Source organism: Pelobates fuscus, chromosome 12, assembly GCF_036172605.1.
Source record: "Pelobates fuscus isolate aPelFus1 chromosome 12, aPelFus1.pri, whole genome shotgun sequence".
Taxonomy (NCBI): Eukaryota; Metazoa; Chordata; class Amphibia; order Anura; family Pelobatidae; genus Pelobates; species Pelobates fuscus.
In genome coordinates, this window is record NC_086328.1 from 17,940,885 (window position 1) to 17,958,722 (window position 17,838).

The following is a 17,838-nucleotide window of genomic DNA, read 5'->3' on the forward strand; positions in this document are numbered from 1 at the left end:
TAATCCTTTTTAATTACTAAGCGCGGCTCACCATTTGTTTGTATTTATCACAAATAATAACAGGATAAAAGTTGTAATGAGGGTCATGCTCAAATGTGTTTATAATCTAGATAGAATGTATATGAGTTAAAACTAAATAGTGAAAAGCGAATTGTCATTTAAAACAAACAGTGTCAGTAATCAAAATATAAAGAGGAGGGGTAAAATAATATTTGACTATTTCCTTGATATCAATATATCCCATACATAAATGGGTAGTGATAACAAAAAAAAAAATAATCCCTTTAATTTTATTTTTTTCTGATTGTATTCTGGAATAATGCAAGTTTTGTTTCACTTTTCACCCATCTATTAAGTTCCCTAAAAGTGTCTACTAATGCCAGGCCTCTTATGTAATACAGGGTGCAAATACCTTTTTGGGATTTTTCCAGATGGATTTGAGGCCACTCTGTGGTGTTTCCATGAACTCTAGGAGTGTAGAGATAGACTGTAACCTGTGCAGGCTGTGAGGCCTTGAGAGAATTCTTGGCACAGATGGCTGATTTGGTGAGAGAGAGCGAGTAGGGGGCTAATTGACATACCCACCTAGTGATCCTTCTGATGTCAAGGAGGGGATGGTTCTCAAATGGCAATTTCTGACTTAGGCCTCGATTTTAGTTAAGAATGTCAAATTATCACAATTTATTAGAAAAAAAATATTCAAATTATTTATCTACATACATTCCAATAGACTTTAGTGGTGACTTTGGCAGCAAATCATTTGAAAAGCCTAGCCAAAAATATTGTATTGAGCTGGTTGTATTTATTTATTTGGTATTACATAGCTTCTTGGTTCCGTTCTTGATGTTTCTTAGATGTTTTTTCTAAAGGCACTCTATAGGCATTAAAACAACTTTAGCTTAATGATGCAGTTTTTGTGTATAGATCATTCATTTCACTGCTCAGTTCTCTGCCATTAAGGAGTTAAATCACTTTGTTTCTGTTTATGCAGCCTCAGCCACACCTCCCCTGGCTTTGACGGACACAACCTGCATTAAAAAAATAGTTTTAGACCTGACTTAGTTTAAAAGTTTTTATCTCCTGTTTTTTTAAATTTAAATCACACACACAAGGCTCCTACATGGCGTAGAAGGCTATTAAAAGTGCAGGAGATAAAAATACATTTGAAATGCAACAGATTGTGTAATAAAGGAAGTTTAAACATTAGATCTCTCTTTTTACAGGAAGTGTTTAGGAAGGCTGTGCAAGTCACATGCAGTGAAGTTTTTGCAAAACATGTGACATCATGGTTGTTCTAAGAATCACTAGTAGGGGCAAAGAGCACACATTTTAGTGTGGCGTCAGATCAAATATTTGGCTATAAACCTCATAATTTCCTGAACTGCTTCTTTAAATAACACTGGGGCATTCCTACGCACTCAGTTAAACCTGCATGCCCCAGATCCCAATTTATGTCTTTTACTGTTTGCTATTTCATTTTGCTGTTTAACCAAAACCTTTGTTTCAGCTGCAACCATGTATTGCAACATTTGAGAAATGTATTTATTTTTTAAGAACATTTACATTCAACGTACATTTTATTTCAGTAAAAGCTAGGAATCCTCATTTGATTGCTAGTGTTGGAGTATTTCAGACAAAAAATGAAAACAATAATAAAAAAAAAATGTTTTAGATCTTGTCTGCAGAATCCTTACTTTATAATGTATCTGACTCCACTCTGTCTGTAGAGTAATGACATAACAATGAGCATTACAGCATATTCCTCCTCTGGCATTTTGTATAACACTGGAAACAAGGCTGTGAATCCAATTCTCATGTTTATTTAGCTTTAGACATTCCAACAGCTGCCATTAAGGAACAGCTCTGCCCAAAGGCCCAGCTTTTGTACCTTGAAACTATTTTTCAAATTATTAAAACGTCCTATCAGAGAGATCCAGAACCAACTACTTAGAACTTGGTTTTGGTGCTTTGAAGAATTAAAAGGGGAAAAAAAACAAACTATAAATATCAGATTTTGCAAAGCGGTTTGTGATGAGACAACATTTCTGTATGTCTGACCACACCATTCTCTTCTAAATTCCACCAACCCTATGGCAAAGACCATTTCATATTTGCTTAGTCAATTATCGTAGAATTTACTTCTAGTGTTGCCATGCAACTGACAAGACAAATATCATGGTGTAAGGTTTACATGTCAAATAGAAAGAGCTTGGAAGAGTGTCAGACGCGTCATTTTGGTCCTGTTTTGCAGGACAGGTGCAGCATGCTCTCAGACCCCCCTCCATTACTTTTTCTCTTTAGAAACTCTGGTTCCAAAACACTTTGATCCAGGATCCAGATTTTTAACTTACACTTTTCTGGGTTTTAGATTTGTTTGTCTTATAATTTTACTCCTTTTTTGACATACAAGCTATTTTGTTTCGTTTTTGGAACTGACCATGATGGCCCTTGGTGTCTTACATTACCTGGTGTGACTTTTCTTTTTTTCTTTTCAGCATCATCAGACAGAGGTAACATTTCAATGGCACCCAGGCCAGTCCTTTGACATTTTGATTTAATTCTACACGGTTAGGTTTGTCAAGAACAAAGTCCATTTCAGGTATAATTGGGAGGGAGCTGTACTCATGAGAAAAAAAAAAATCTTGTTTTGTTTTTGTTTCATCTTATTCTCCCCCCAGTTTTATAGCAGGAGACATGATTTATTGTAGCTATCCATCTTTGGGGTTCATCCATCATGGCCTGGTTGCTAGGCAATCATGGCAGCAGCTGCTTGCTTTGAATCAGACAGAAACGTTGTCAATCATCAGAGGCAGGTGAATAGCATTGGAAGCCCGCTATTGTCAGACGGAATAATTAATCAAAGAGAGAAAAGATAATTAAAAAGATATGACCCTTGCAAGTACTTGCTCTGGGTTGCCTGGAAAAAAAAATTAGTAAAAAGAAAAACTGCCTGGTCTGTTCTAGACACTTAAGCAGCTGAAAGCTGATAAAATATGCACTCTGCAGTGCATAGTTTTTAATTAATTGAAAAAGGTTCAACATTCAAAGACGAAGCCGGGGAAAAGTCTGATTATGAGCAGAAGTAATATTTATTGTTTGCATGAAAGGCCTGACATGAAGTTTTAACGTCCTGTCACAAATCTCCTGCATAGTTTGCAATAAGTCGCTCTCAAGGTTTGGATCTCCACTTTGGAATTGCATTAAGGAAAAAGGAAGGAAAAAAAAAAAAGTTTGAAGAACTTTGATTCAACCTTTTTTTTTATAGAGACTCCCATGTTTCTCTGCCTTTTTTCCATTGGTTTCTGGTGGGGATAGGCTTCCATTTTGCTCACACAGAGCGGTGCCATATTAATGGAATTTGGAATAGTTGATTATGGAAACAAGTGTGCAGTTGGCTGCTGTGTAGGTTTTACATTGAGGAGATTTATGCTTTTCTATTTTAGATGAGCTAATGAATTCCTTCACCATTGCCATGAAAATAGTATCCATACATCAAAGATTGCATGTTATTTCAGAATTAAAGGAAATATAAGTGAAGTACACTAGTTGGTCAGTAACAGAATAGAATTTTCTGTTAGCGGACACTTACATTTTGTTCTCCTCTTTCGGTCATAGGTGAACCTAAAAAAGATAAGTGATAAAAATAATGTACTAAATCATAACAACATGTTAAAAACAAACATTTTAAGCGTCTTTATATGATGGTATTGTGGCACACACAACGTCCACTCTTAACCCGTCCATAAAAATGTGTCCTGATTATCGTCCTGGGGCTTTGAGGAAGGTAGTTAGGGTATAAATATTAACCCTTATTTCATTCAAAAAATAAAAAAATAAAATCTCATCAGTAACACAGAGCAACACGTTGACCTCTTTTATTGGGGTCATGTACAGAGCTGTAAAAATACTCCTCTGTTTACTGTCTCCTCCATGTACCGTAATGGTTTGTTAAATGTTAAAAGGCCCACAGTCCATTGTTATTTCCATCAGTCATGTCACATGGACAATGAATGGTGTTTGTGGATTTTAAAAAGTAACCAATTAATAAGAAAGAGACTGGTTTACTCACCTGTTTTTGAGCTATGCCCATCGAAGTCTTATGGTTTTTTTATGTTCAATTCATCCTTGACCTCTGTAAGAACCTGCCATATTAATGTTTTCTTAGTTGTGCATTTAAGGGGGACACTTAATTGAATTAAAGTACTGTATAGTTGCGATCCATAAAACAAAAACACTTGGGGGCACTGTACGCACCATAACCACTACAGCTTATTTTATTATTTCTGGTTCAAATAGTATGCGCTGTCAACCCTGTTTAGTGATTATTGGAAAAAACTGAGGCTTTCCAGGTGTTTAAATTACTTTGCTTGCCACTTGGCTAACAGTGAACTAAACTTCCACATTACCCAGTCCTTCTTCTTTAGGCAGCAATGACAGTCTGAGGATGCTGGGATGGGTGTGATGCTTTGAGTGTCCCTTTAATACATAGTTTATTCAGTTTATTTTTCATACATTTTTTAAAGTCAAATGATTTTTTTTTATTTTTTTTTTTGCAGTGCATGTAATGAATACAAACTGGCTGGAGGTACCCCAACGGCAATCCTCTAGCTGCTCATTATACGTAACAAGTGGGGTATTCACTGTTTAATGCACAATTTTATGGTGTAAGCAGAAGAATGATAACATGCTGTGATACATTATTAGAGTGTAGTGAAGGTACTAGAGTGCATATGCATATGAATGTAAAGGTTATGTTTAGAGCTGAAAGCATGTGGTATAGCATGTGTGAGGTAAAACAAACCTTTTATATACGGTAGTATAGCAGGCTGGAACTAGTGTTTGTGGAGTACACGAGAGAGTTGTCTGTGTGTGCCTTGTTGAGTGTACTCCTTGAGTTTTAGTACAAGAGATAGAAAATTGATACCGCAGATGAATAAACCAAATCATACTAAACAAAATAATAATAATAATAATGTCCTCTGGGGTCCCCCAGGCTTGAGTCCCACTCCACACAGGCCGGCAAAAATAGAAATGTGCCCCTAAGAGTTCCTGCTATGGCTTTGGGTGCTGTGTGAGGTCTCCCAGCCGGGAAAGCTAGTGTCCCGGTTCACCCTATGCCGCGTTGGGGCTGCGGTTTCCCATGGTGCCGCGTTGCGGTGCAGTGATCGGGCGGGTCTGTGTGGGGTCGACTGGCTGGGCCGTGCTGCTGGGGTAGGGTCACCCCTGATGCGGTGGGTACCTGAGGCGATTGTGTTTAGCTTCAACGGTCCCCTCCGCCTTGCCGTCCGGCATGGGAAAGGTGAGTGCCCGCTCCTCCGCCTTCTTCTAGCTTTTGCTTTCTTGGGCCTTGCGTCTCGCTTCCGTGCTTGCTGTTTCGGGTGAGCTTCACCCTTTTGATTCCTCTGTCTCGTGCGGTGTCTCTCAGATAGCTTTGAGGTCCCAGGGGTCAAATACCACACACCTTCGCTCTCTGTTAGATCTCCTGGTCGTGGCTTTGAGAGGGACCGCTGTTGGAGCTGGCTTTTCTTGGTGGTGCTGTGGGAGTATGCTGCGGCTTGTCCCCAGTCTGGCCTCCTGCTGGGCACACAGTAGTGATGGCTGATGCTGCTCCTCAGACGCTGAGGGTCTCATGCGGGCTTCCAGTTTTTCCCAGAAATCAGCGAAGATGCTGTTCAGTCGCATCTCCGTTCCCTGCCATGCGTTGGGTGGGTCAGCGGAGCAGCAGGTTCCCGCCATTTTAGCGCCCACAGGGACAGTTGGTTTTGGGCTTTGCTGAGCCGGTACAGGTTGGGGGAAGACCGGGATGATCCCTACCGGTCCAGGGGGGGGGGACGAGAGCCCACCGCCAGATATCTGGCACGGTGTTGCAGCTGGGGAGCGGCCGTCTCCCCTGCATCTGCCATGCTTGTAGGCCCCACAGTGAGTTTTGCTCTGTTAGTCGCTTGAGAGGTGTCGTTCTCTTCACCTCGATGCCCACTCTCCTGTGGTGGCCTTTTAATCATGATTGTATGCCGGTGTGGCAGTGAAATTCGGCTTTAGGTGCCAAGTTCAGCAGGAGCTGCTGAGATGAGCGTCTGCACAGCTCTGTAGTTAGGCCCTGCCCCCAGTCAAATTATTTTTTATTAGAACAAACCATATCACCCAATTAATGACTTTTAGCAAAATGTAATTTTTTACAAATAATTAAATTGAACCCCTCTGACAATCCAAGTTTTATGCCATTTTCAGGTAGAACAGGCATCCTAACTAGGTTGTGTTTTTTTGTTGTTTTTTTTAAATTTAATTTATAAAGTGTTTAACTAAGAAGAATAAGTTAAGATTGTTCTTACCTTCGGGCATGCCCCAAATAGCTTGGACAATGCAGGGTTTAGCATTTAAACAGAATTGTATTTCAGATCATTCAGAGTGTTCTTCTCTAGGCAGTGTAGGTGTTAATAGAGCATTGACGTGTATGTAGCGCTGACATGTATATGTTGGGATATGCATACACTTCCAGTTAAATGTTCAGGGTCATTGACCTGACACACAGCTCTGCTTACATTCCTCCTGTGCCGGGTGCATCGAGGCGTCTGGGCAGAGCAATGTGTAAAGCAGAAGGTGAGCTGGGGCAGAGTCCCACATCCAGCTTGGCTGCTGAGCTACACGTTCCGGCTCTCAGAGCGCTGACCCCAGCAGTGAGATGTGCAATCCATGCTTTCCACAGTGCTGCGTAAGTAACCCCTCCACTTCCAGGGAGGAAAGGATATTCTGCGCTTTCTGGTATTGTTTCCAAAATCTCTCTGAACTTTATTATAATTTTTTTCTTTATTTTTTTGCATGTTGCAAGACCATTGGTAACCGTCTATTTTTAACGTAAAAATGAGTTTGTCGGAGCTGAAAGCACACTGTATCCTGTGTGTCAAATTTCTAATATGATATGGTGAAAGGTCTCCCCCTGCCCAGCCTATCTTCCTATTGTGTTGCATAGAGAAGCCCGCAGCGTTCTCAGAGTTGGGAATCACTTGGCAGGTCACGTGACACTGAACCACAAGTTTTAAAGATGGAGTTCTGTTTAGGAGTATTAAAAAACCCATGCACACAGTAACTGGCTTGTTCACTGAAAATGTAACGTCAACTTTAGGCTAAGAAAGCTAGGCTGTGACACATTTTGTACCTGAAGTTTGCAGGTTGCTTTTCAATTCAGTACAGATCAATGTTTAGTGAATAATCCCCTAAGAATAACTGCAGCGTGATAAATCCTCAGTGTAATGATTGCAGTTAGTGTTTCTTAGGAAGGATAGTTTGGAAGTAATCTTGGAATCTATTGCATTTGTCCTGCTTTTTGCATGTTGGTTTCTGGCTCACCAATATATACGCACTGTTTAGCTCTGTTTGTTCTATAATGTCGTTTTGCTGGCTGTATATTAAAACCCAATGTAAAACTTGTTCGGGGAGAGACATTCGGGCTTCTGTTTGTTCATACTTTCTCTGTTTTAGGAATATTTCTCTAATTTGTGATCTACATGACAAACCTAGATTTTGTGTTAACCTTTATGTGAAGTTCTGTTTTTCTTTTAATTTTATATTAAAGATTTCGCAAAAGGCAATCCAGTTAAGTCTTGGCGCTGCCAGTGCGCACTTTGCAAGTGGAGATGGAAATGGCTACGATTTACTTCTCTTTTCTATAAACGTTCACACCTCACCAATACATTTGTTAAATATAGGGTGAAAGAAAACATAATATTAAAAATCATGGGAAATGTCAGTTTGCTATTAAGGGTTAACCTGCCTTCATTCTTACCTGCGCTCAGCTTTCAAGATTTTGTGGTGAAAGCATCGACAGCCCCGAAATAGTCCATTGCCCAAGAATTGATTTTGGTAATGCAGAATTAGGATCTCTTTATTGATATCTGTGAAGAGGGGGCATGACCGCAGGGACCAAAGGGATTCAGGTGAGTGTCAAAAGTTTGAATACAGTTGAACTGTTCAAGAGACACTCCAGCCCCCCAAAAGCACTAAGTTCTTTAAGGGTTAGTTATGTGTTCCCTCTAGTTTATTATATAACAGTTTCTGTGTTCCAGTGCTGGTCTGGGAGAAGCATTTGATTGACTTTGTAAAGAGTAGTAATAGTGAGTTTGAAGCAATGTGCCCTAAATGAGTGATCCATACCTTTCTCTATGGGAGCACATCATTTGCATCTTTGTAAGAGGGGATAGTAAATAACAAGTGAGCTCCACTGTGTTTTGCTTGCAGGGTTATCCAAATAACCTCTATCTCAAGCGGAATAGTGACCATTTGTAAACATGTTTTTAACCCTTCCCCCTCCAATGTATAGATTTACTGGATGTCTTCTCCAACACGACTGTGCTGATATGGCGGACTAGAATTGAGTGTAGTGTAAAGTGAGAATGTCCGTCTTTTTTTAGTCTTTGCAATAAACATTTGTTTTATCTGGTATGACCTCATATTTTCTGAAAGCTGTTGCTGTTTTAGTTTAGCAGATAAACCTTTTCAGTTTTATTTTCTGTGCTATGGAGAATCGAGGGACTTGCTCCCTCTGATCTAAGCTGCATTAAGGAGATGCACTGATAGCCCCTTTAGCTGAGGGGTTCTGTCTTTTGGTCAGCAATGTGATAATGGTAGGAATTGCCCAACCTGTATTTGTCTTTCTCATGGGATATTGTACTTCTTCTATTTAAATTTCTTCTTTTTACACGTTGCTACTCTCTCACTTAAAATATACATGGATTTTCCCTTTAAAAAGCTACACCGTAGGGATATATAGCACTTTTCCCACATAATACCCCGCTAGGGTTGGGATTTTGCTTTTGGAGCTGCACAGCATTTTGGCAGCTCACAAGTTAATCTCACTGCCCTATTTTAGGATCATAAAACATGCCTCGTTTTCTGATTAATCGGTAGGCATTGAGGAAACACAAGGATCAGAATGTCTCCACAGACTAACAGAAAGCTGGCCGAATGACAGCCGTCTTCCACAGCAATTGTTCTCATTTTCTCACACTGTAAACAACCATAGGAAACTGCCGTCCGTGCCACAGCTAAAAATTCCCCCCTCGTCTCATGGTCGTAAATAGGTAAAGAACCCAAAGCTCAGCAGGAACACAAGCCGGCCAATTATATTTTCTTAATGACAAATTTACTGTCTAGCCACATTGTCAAATAAATATGAGGTATAGGAACACAGTAAGGTCAGCCCACAAATGGTTTATCCTTCATTTCCTTATTCTGTCCTAATTTCCCCATGACAGACCTCATGCAATATTCTGCCCTTAAACTGAGTGGTCACTTACCAGGATTTTTTAACATGTTTTTTCCTTTCCCCTATAATGAGCAACTACATTTTTGTAAGGTCTAAAAGAAAACAAAAAGAAAATGTAGGTATCCACTTTTGTATTTATCTTTATCCTAGAAGTGGGTGCCTCCATCTTGGCTCCTAGTCAATCACTTCAATGCATTTTGCACTTTTTTTTGCCATTTATAGTTATTGGAAGAGAATAAACAAACAGTGGTTCTGTTCCCCTCATTTGCATTGTGTGCCCTGACTCTGCCTGGACTAAACTGGATTCTTAGGTAATTTGTTATATATTTAATGTACATTTAAAAGAAAACTGGGCATCACTTGAGAAAAATGTTAACACAAGTTATAGGTGATTTTTAATGCAGTACCCCTGTCGTTTTAACCTTGCAATGTAAGCTTTGTTGTTTTGTAGAAAATGCAAATGTTTTCATTGCAGGGTTAACAGACCTCTAGTGATTGTCTTCCTAGTTGACTCAGTTATACAATTAAGTGCTTCTCATAGGAAATGGTTGATTGGTGCAGCGCAGCGTTTGCTGCCTCTAGCCTCTCAATGCTTCTCTAAAGGGAATTATAGGATTGACTGAGAGCATTAAGATTAATGATCTCAGGGGGGCATACATAGGTTGGGTAACACTAAAATGTATATATTCATTTATCATATCCATACTGAACGATCACCACACAGGTAGGGAGGAGAGACTATCTCTGTATTAGTATCTGTTTGTTTCCAGGAGATGTAAATAGATTGCAGAGGCCTTGTTTAGGCAAGGAGAGAGCGGCATTGATCTGAAGCCAGCAAAATGCTTTTCAAGAGATTTTGAGATGGTTTAAGACTTTTGGCTTCGTTGCACAAGCCTTTTATCAGGTACAAGAACTGTATTGTGTTGCTGCACAAAACTGGCACTCTACCAGAATTAGTGTGTTACTGCAGAATCTCAATGGGGGCATTTAAGTTTGGTGTAAGTTTGCTAGTTTTTTTTTTTAACTAGTGCACACCTATGTGAATTGTTATGCTAAAAAAGCTGGCTATGTTTAGTAAAACGTTGGTTAACCCACCGGGGTTATAGTGTCCAGAACCTAGGCTGAAATGTACATTGTACTTTTATGTTGCAGTTTGACTAACTAAAGGGTAAATCATAAGGGCCTGAACCTTACACATCAAACAGAAAAGATTGACAGATCAATATTGACAGCAGTTCTGAAGGCTATTACATGTCAGGGCAGGATACAGGAGATCAGTTATCTCATGATCAAAGAAAACAGCATGGGGGATGAAATTAGCAGAGAGAGACCTGTGAGATATGGCTTGCATACCGTCTTTTTTGATACAGCATTCGTAGACTATACATGCAAGCAGTTTGCCAAAATGTTTAAACAAACAGGTTATTCAAAACTAAAGCCTCCATACAGGCTGTTAAAACATCAGAATCACTTTCATAATGTGTATAATAAATCTGTAGGTAAAAGTGTGTTTTTTATGTGAGCAGGGTTGGACATTACCAGCCCAAACTCCCGTGACTGGTATGAAGATATAGCCGAAGAGTAGAACAATCAGGTTTTCTCTCTCTCTCTTTCTTCACACATTGTGAGTGATCTACCAATGGTGGCCTTTCAGGTGTGTGCTCTTTGCAAATGCACCAGCTGTGGCAGGGTTAATGCAGGTAGTTCTGGTGAGAATAGCTAATACTGCTCAGTGTTCAACCCTTATACCCCTTACTTAGACAGAAAGAAGTGCCTTAGCAGGGCTGAGAGGGCAGTAGCTATCACAGATGCGCTCCGTGTGACTTGTAAACATTTACGTACTCCGTACTCAGCATCTCTGGTCCTTTACACTGCATGTGGCCTTAGAACGAGGGATTTTGTTATAAAACGCTGCACATACTCATTTTAACCCTTTTGCCACCAGAGGTGTACTTCACCTCCAGCAGCATCATTAGCCAACCTAGAACAAGAGTTAATCAACGGACACTCCCAGCCAATGAATAAGCGGCAGGATTGGATTCTGCAGCTCTGCAGTAACCAGATGTTGTAAGCCTGACGGGACCCAGATAAGAATCCATTGTAAGACAGTCTGTCCCATTACCGAGGAAAGGCACCAGGGTACTCCTAGCATCATAACCACTACAATGGGGTCTGGTGGTTATGGTGGTTGGAGTAACCTTTGGGTAGCAGGGAAATACAGAACCCTGTCAGCAAAACCCCCACTCCATGACTGCCATTATCGAGTCTCATCACTATAGAGATTGGTTGGAAATAGGGACTCCGGTAGCTGAGACAGAGACATACAGGAAGTAGTCAAGGCACAAATCTGTTCGTGTTTCACAATATTACAGTCATTGAGCCTAATGACTTTGTGCAGTCAGATGGTTCTCATAGAGAGACATTAAGGACACGCTGCACATGCGTGACAATTGCTGCAATTTTCCAATCCAATGCTTTTCTATGAGAAGCATTAAATCCAGTACTTCTCACGCTATGCATGCTGCTGCCAGGCGTCAAATAGACTTGATAATTAAATCTTGTTCAGTCCTAAAACCCTAGTGGATTTCTATCTAACAGCCTCTCTTAGACTTGGAAACCTGTACAGCAGCTCCAAAGCCCCCAAATCACTTCATTCAAATAGTTATTTCCGTGCTTGGACTGCCCCTTTAAGTATACTTGAGGTCAGTTTTATTCAGTGTCTCTTGAGATACCAGGTAGAGATTGGAGATCAAGGGCTCCTTATTTATAGAAAGGAGGGAAGTGAGCATCTTGGGAGCACCCTTCTTCCACTCATCATCCGAAGCACTAAGGCCGGTCCTGTGGGCTAGGATAGTTCTTCTGTGGCTTCTAAACTTTAGTGAACTTTTTTCCAGCTGTCATAATGAAGTTCTTCTCCTTTCGGCACAGTAGCTGTAAAAGTGACTGGCTAAGTATCATGGGAAGGATAGTTTACAGCAACTAAAGTGCCAAAGGTTAGCCAACACTGTTTTATGGCATTGCATGCTGGTCCCAGGAATGCCATGCAACAACAAGAAATCACCAAAGCTATTTGGAATGTGACAAAAGGTATTTGTATGCAGATATGATCACTTATGATCACAAACAGCTCTGTCCTAGGGTAGTCCAGCTCTGAATACTAGCACTATGTCTCGCACTGTATAGCTGTGATATTAAGCAGTCAGGGCCTTACCTAGTCACATATTGTCTCAAAGTGAAATCTGGCACATTCTGGGGTTCATGTCTGTGATAGGTATTGCCAAGTGATGATGTGTGGAATGATCTCAGACACCGATATGGTTGGAATTTGGTTTCACTTTCGAGATCCAGTGCATCATAAAGAAAGTGTGATTGTGGTTTCCATTAACCCTGGGAATGCCATGGGGCCAGCAGGTGATTGTGGTGTTGAATGATCTGGCAATTAAAGTGTTAATGTAAGAGGTGACTACTTTATACTTCCCAGGGTGGAAGGAGTAAGCTTGTGACGTTAAATTTAACCCTCGGAATGCTAGACATTTATCCATTCGCTGGTAGTAAAAGTTATTTTGGTTCTTTGTGTTAGTTTTCTCCTTCTACGATAGTCATCCTTTTAATAAGACGAACAGAAAGACTTCTAAACAACAAGAATGCAACCCGGTAGTTGCCTGTTAAATTTATGCCAAAGTAAGATCTAGAACTATTGAATGCTCTTTCATGAATTGTCCCCTTAGGAACCACAGCACAACTTTCGAGAAGCAGATAAGGTAATTTGCATCTAAATGTCTTTTTCGCCAAAATGACATACATTTTTTTTTTCTCATTGACAAAAATATAGTTTTCACATCGGAGCTGTATTCTTGATTCAATAACAAGATCATACATAAAACACTGATATTAAAGTCAGATTTCATTGGAATCCACTAGGCGGGAAAGGGTTAAATTAAGGTCTGGTTCCTATCTGGGTCGGAATGGTTAATGATCCGGCAATATAATGATTGTTGAGCATAGAATCCCCTATAAACATTGGGTGTTTACAGTACAATGCACATCCATAAAACCTCATTTTACGAGGAGAATAAGTGCAGAGAATTGTGAATGTACTAAGGAAAAACACTGAGTTGTAGATGAAAGTGTTTCCGTCATAGATTAATACTTTAATTTATTGTAAATGTGCCTGTGATGGATATATGACCTTCTATTTACACTCTCATATAATATTTGGATGATCTGGAATGCACTCATGGCACCATAACCACTGAATGTTACTTTAATAGATATATGTGTGTTCTAGAGCTGGTCATCCTTGATGATGGTGTTCAGTAGTAATACTCAAGGTGACTGTGATGTCAGAGTATGGTCTCTTACAGGTGACTGCAAATATCTGTTGGATAGGCAGAGAGATATGTCTTGTCACACCATCAGGAAGTCCAAGGGTTAAATGCTTGAGTCCCCATAGCTGAGATATCTCTGGCAGATTAACGTGGTAAAACATGTCCCATTGTCATCACCCATCTCTGCTGACTATGCAGAACGCTGCTGTCACTGTAATCAATGTATAGAACTGAGTTCTAATCATTCTGTGCTCTTCTTCAGTCTACAACTTTATCTGCATTTGGGCTGCTGGCGTCGCACCTTGCTGTGCTGCTGTGTCATTTAACACCTCCTGTGCAGGCAGGATATTCTCCCATTCCGGATCTAGAACCTATCTGGATTTACAGGATATATAAACTCTAAATCCTTGTCTACATCCTTGAGAGTTGGAGGTTTAACTCAGAATCTACACTATGTTTGTTTTTGTCAATCCGAGTTTATTGACGTTGATAGAAGAAAGTAAACACAAATTGACAACTGAGCAATCCTAACAGTCCGTTACACTTGCTTGAGCAATAGTCTCACGGCACATGGTCCAATCCTGCTAACTCTTTAACGTTGGAGTCAAGGCAGGCCTGAGGCCCATGGACCCCCTCTATGAAATGTAGTACTGGCATTGCCAACTTATTTCTCATTATTATTTCATGTCATTTGATATTATGTGGCTTTTCCTGTCTCCCACCTCCTTTGCATGTCTCTTTCTATCACCCCTACCTCCCACAAATCCTGTACATGTCTCTTTATCTCTCCCCCCCCCCTCCTTTACATGGCTCTTTCTGTCCCTCCCCCACACCTCCTTTACATGGCTCTTTCTGTCCCCCAACTCTTTCATATGTTTCCTTACCTTTTGTAGTATTACTGATCTTCATGATGGTAGCCCTGGCTGTACCTTCCATTCAGTCTACTCAGTATTGGAACATATCTGCAGAGAACAGTAAGGTACAATGTGTGTATTGGGAGAGCCAGGCAAAAACGTTAGTGTGCCTTTGCCTCTCAGCTTTACTCACACTGTTCATACGACAGTACAAGTAACTGCTCAGTGCCTCAAACTGTGACAGCAGAGTGTCTCACTGCAGCACTCTCCGAGTCTCCGAAACCCCCAAGGCCTGACCTGGCGGGAATCTGATAGCTCATAACCTCTACAGAAATACTTTTTAAATATCATATTTGGTAATAATGTTTTATTTGAATATTTTACAAGCAGTTAAACAGTGAGCAGGGCTTCTAGAGAATAATATTTACCGATATTGGTGCTAATTGCTTTAATTACATTTCTCTACATTCCAGAATTCCTCAGAATATTTAACACAAGTGACGGTGGTCTAAGTTATACATTTTTTTGCACCCTGTAAGCATTACATTCTAACAGTCCCGTGACTGAGGTATTTGTACAGTGATCGTTATTACATACATTCTCACACATCTGTTGTGCATGTGGTCACAGACTTAAAGGAGCAGTAAGACAAACTGCTTTGATGCGATAGCATTCCTTCAATAATAATAATAAGAGAGATTCCTCTGATACTGAGCCAGCATGCTTTCCTTTTTGTCTGGTTCGCCAGTGAGCACATGGCTAGTGTTGTTGACTCCCTAAGAAGGACTGTGAAATATACAGGTAGAACTGGTACTTATTCATTACTCTCTCCTTGACGTTCTGAATAGCAGTGCATGTGAATGACAGCCTCTTACCATACCTATAAGGTGACAGTCTATCCACTCAGGAGTTTTATCTCTTTGGTACTGAATGGTTAAGGATTGGACAATCCCTGTATCACCTCATTGTAAAACGTCACAATGATGCAGCTGCTTCCCTTGCAGCATATTCCATTCTCGTAATATGTGTTAAATGTTCACTACACATTTCAGGGTAAATCATGGAGAGTAAATTATCATTTATATAGCAGCAGCGCTTTGTAATAATAGAATGGGGATATTTGAAGACAAGATGTGAAAAGGGTCGCGCTCAAACAAGCTTACTGATTCATGTATTTATACAAGGGACAATGTATGTGTGTGAGCTATAGAGCTTCTTTCTACATACATATGAATTCTAGTCAGACAAATCATATTCATTCCCAGAATGATATACATACACATACACACACACACACATATGTTTTTTGATGAACAATCTCTTAAAGGACCACTATAGGCAGCTCCATAAAGTAGTCTGGTTGCCAGGTCCCCCTGGTTTTAACCTTGTAGCTGAAACTATATTTTCGTTGAGGGTTAATCCAGCCTCTAGTGGCTGTCTCACTAACAGCCACTAGAGGCCGCTTCCGCGATTCTCCGTGTGAAAGTCACACTGAGATGACGCTGATGTCCATAGGAAAGCATTGAGCGATGTTTTTTCGCATTCGGAGCTGACGGCAGGGGAAGGAGAGGTCACCGGCGCTAGATTAAGGTAAGTGGCCGAAGGGGTTTTAACCCCTTCAGCCCAGCGGGAGGAGGGCCCTGGGGGGGGGGGGGGGGGGGGGGGAAGAACCTAATAACCATATAGTGCCAGGAAAATGAGTTTGTTTTTCTGGCACTATTGTACTCCTTTAAGCACTAGATGGGAATAAAACCATATCTTCTGTGAAACTTAGGCAGGAGCTCTATTTATTGTAGCTCACTAATGGAACTGTGGCCGACTGCTGGAACGCATGTCTCATAAACCTCTGTGACCTGAAATGTGTTAATAGACCAGGTTTTAGTATTCCTCTAGAAGTTCTGATTCATCCTCAAATTTTGACTTTATGTTAGTTTCTCTTACTATGAAATGATGTGATTTTCAGTAAGGGCCTCTGTGGGACTAGGCTTGTTACTTTAATTCTTTTTTTTCCCCAAATTGAAAATTAAATTAAAACATAAAACCCACTTTGTTTAAATTGTTCACATCCAATACAATTTGATCTTCGGGTTATTATATGATCATTCTGATTGTATGACTTTTTGGCATATCTATGCAAGCCTTTAGGTATCAGAAATCATTTGCATCCAGATGTCTTCTTGATATATAGAAACATGAGAAAATATTTTATAAAAGCTAACTTTTGTGTAATGCAGAGTATTGTCGTATATATCACCACAAGGTCAAATACAGGTCTCAATTTCAATAAAATGGCCCCAGGTGAACAATGTTTTATCACAACGTTGCAATCCGTGGCTGGAAGCATATTTCTCTGACTCAGAACTGGTTTGCAAAGCTTTCTTTTTATATTTGCAAGTTATCTTTTGGGGCCAAAATTCCCTTGATCAGGTTTTTTTGCAGTTAAGAGTGAGCGATTACAGAAAGCACTCTGTAGACAGGGCAGGCCTTTATCTTGCATTCCAAGACTTGCTGTGTAATGTAATGCTTCCAATCTTCATAGATCAAAACACCGTTTTACGGATTACCATCGTTACCCTTTATTTAATTAACAAAGGATTAAGAGTTGCAGCCCCAGAAGCTGGCTTAGAAATCTGGGAGTTGAAGTCCGACAAACTAAAAAACCACTTGTGGACATTCTTGCCCAGTAAATGTTATCAAACGTGAATGACATTGATAGGCTACATGTACTGGACTATCCTAACGAGAGAGGGAGGGGTCCTATGTAGCGCTAGGGACAGGGACACTATAGCGTTAGGAGCACAATTAGTTTTGTGTTTTGTAATTCTGGACCCATCAGAGTATATTTAGTAAGCGGAGATTCCAATACATTTTGGAGAGGGATAGTTGTTTCCGATTTACTAAAACTGTGTGCGTAACAATTATAGATTTTAATGTTAAGAATGGTTAAGTATGAACTTATTGACAGAGTAAGTATGTAGAGCCTTGTGTCAGTTTGTGTGTCGTATTTCACACTGACGTGTCCCATTTAAATCCCATAAACTCCAGCAAATGAAAACGAGCCTGTTAATAAAGGAGGTTTCACACAGTGTCACTAGTGCATCAGAGGAAAATGGGGGACAGTCCGTGTTTATGACTGTAAATTGCAATCTTGGTTCTTTGGGCTAGGTGCACTCCCCATCCTAGGGTTTATCGGTCACTAGGAATTGTAGATGATCTTGAAACTGTAACAGCAATTAAAGCCGCCATATTTCAATGGTTTAAGATACATTAAGTATTGTACTCGTGTCCTCCCTCTTATGGAGTGTTGTAATATCCTTTACTCACTGCTTTGCTGTCAATGTGTCATTCAAAGCATGATCTCTAGCGTGTGTCGTTAAAAAGAAAACTCTCTGGATTA

The 17,838-nt window shown here is 40.2% G+C and overlaps 1 protein-coding gene across 3 annotated transcripts in view; it reads left to right on the forward strand.

The window, feature by feature from the left end:
* TSHZ3 (teashirt zinc finger homeobox 3) overlaps positions 1 to 17,838 on the forward strand; it is a 76,784-nt gene that overhangs the window by 21,303 nt on the left and 37,643 nt on the right. The window contains exon 1 of one of the 3 annotated variants that reach the window (XM_063438545.1): positions 6,599 to 6,709. The exons of the other annotated variants lie outside the window; for them this stretch is intronic. Within the exon in view, the coding sequence (XP_063294615.1) occupies positions 6,691 to 6,709 (19 nt within the window). The 5' untranslated portion in view covers positions 6,599 to 6,690. Of the gene's footprint in view, positions 1 to 6,598; positions 6,710 to 17,838 lie in introns of those variants that run through there. 3 annotated transcript variants of the gene reach the window in all.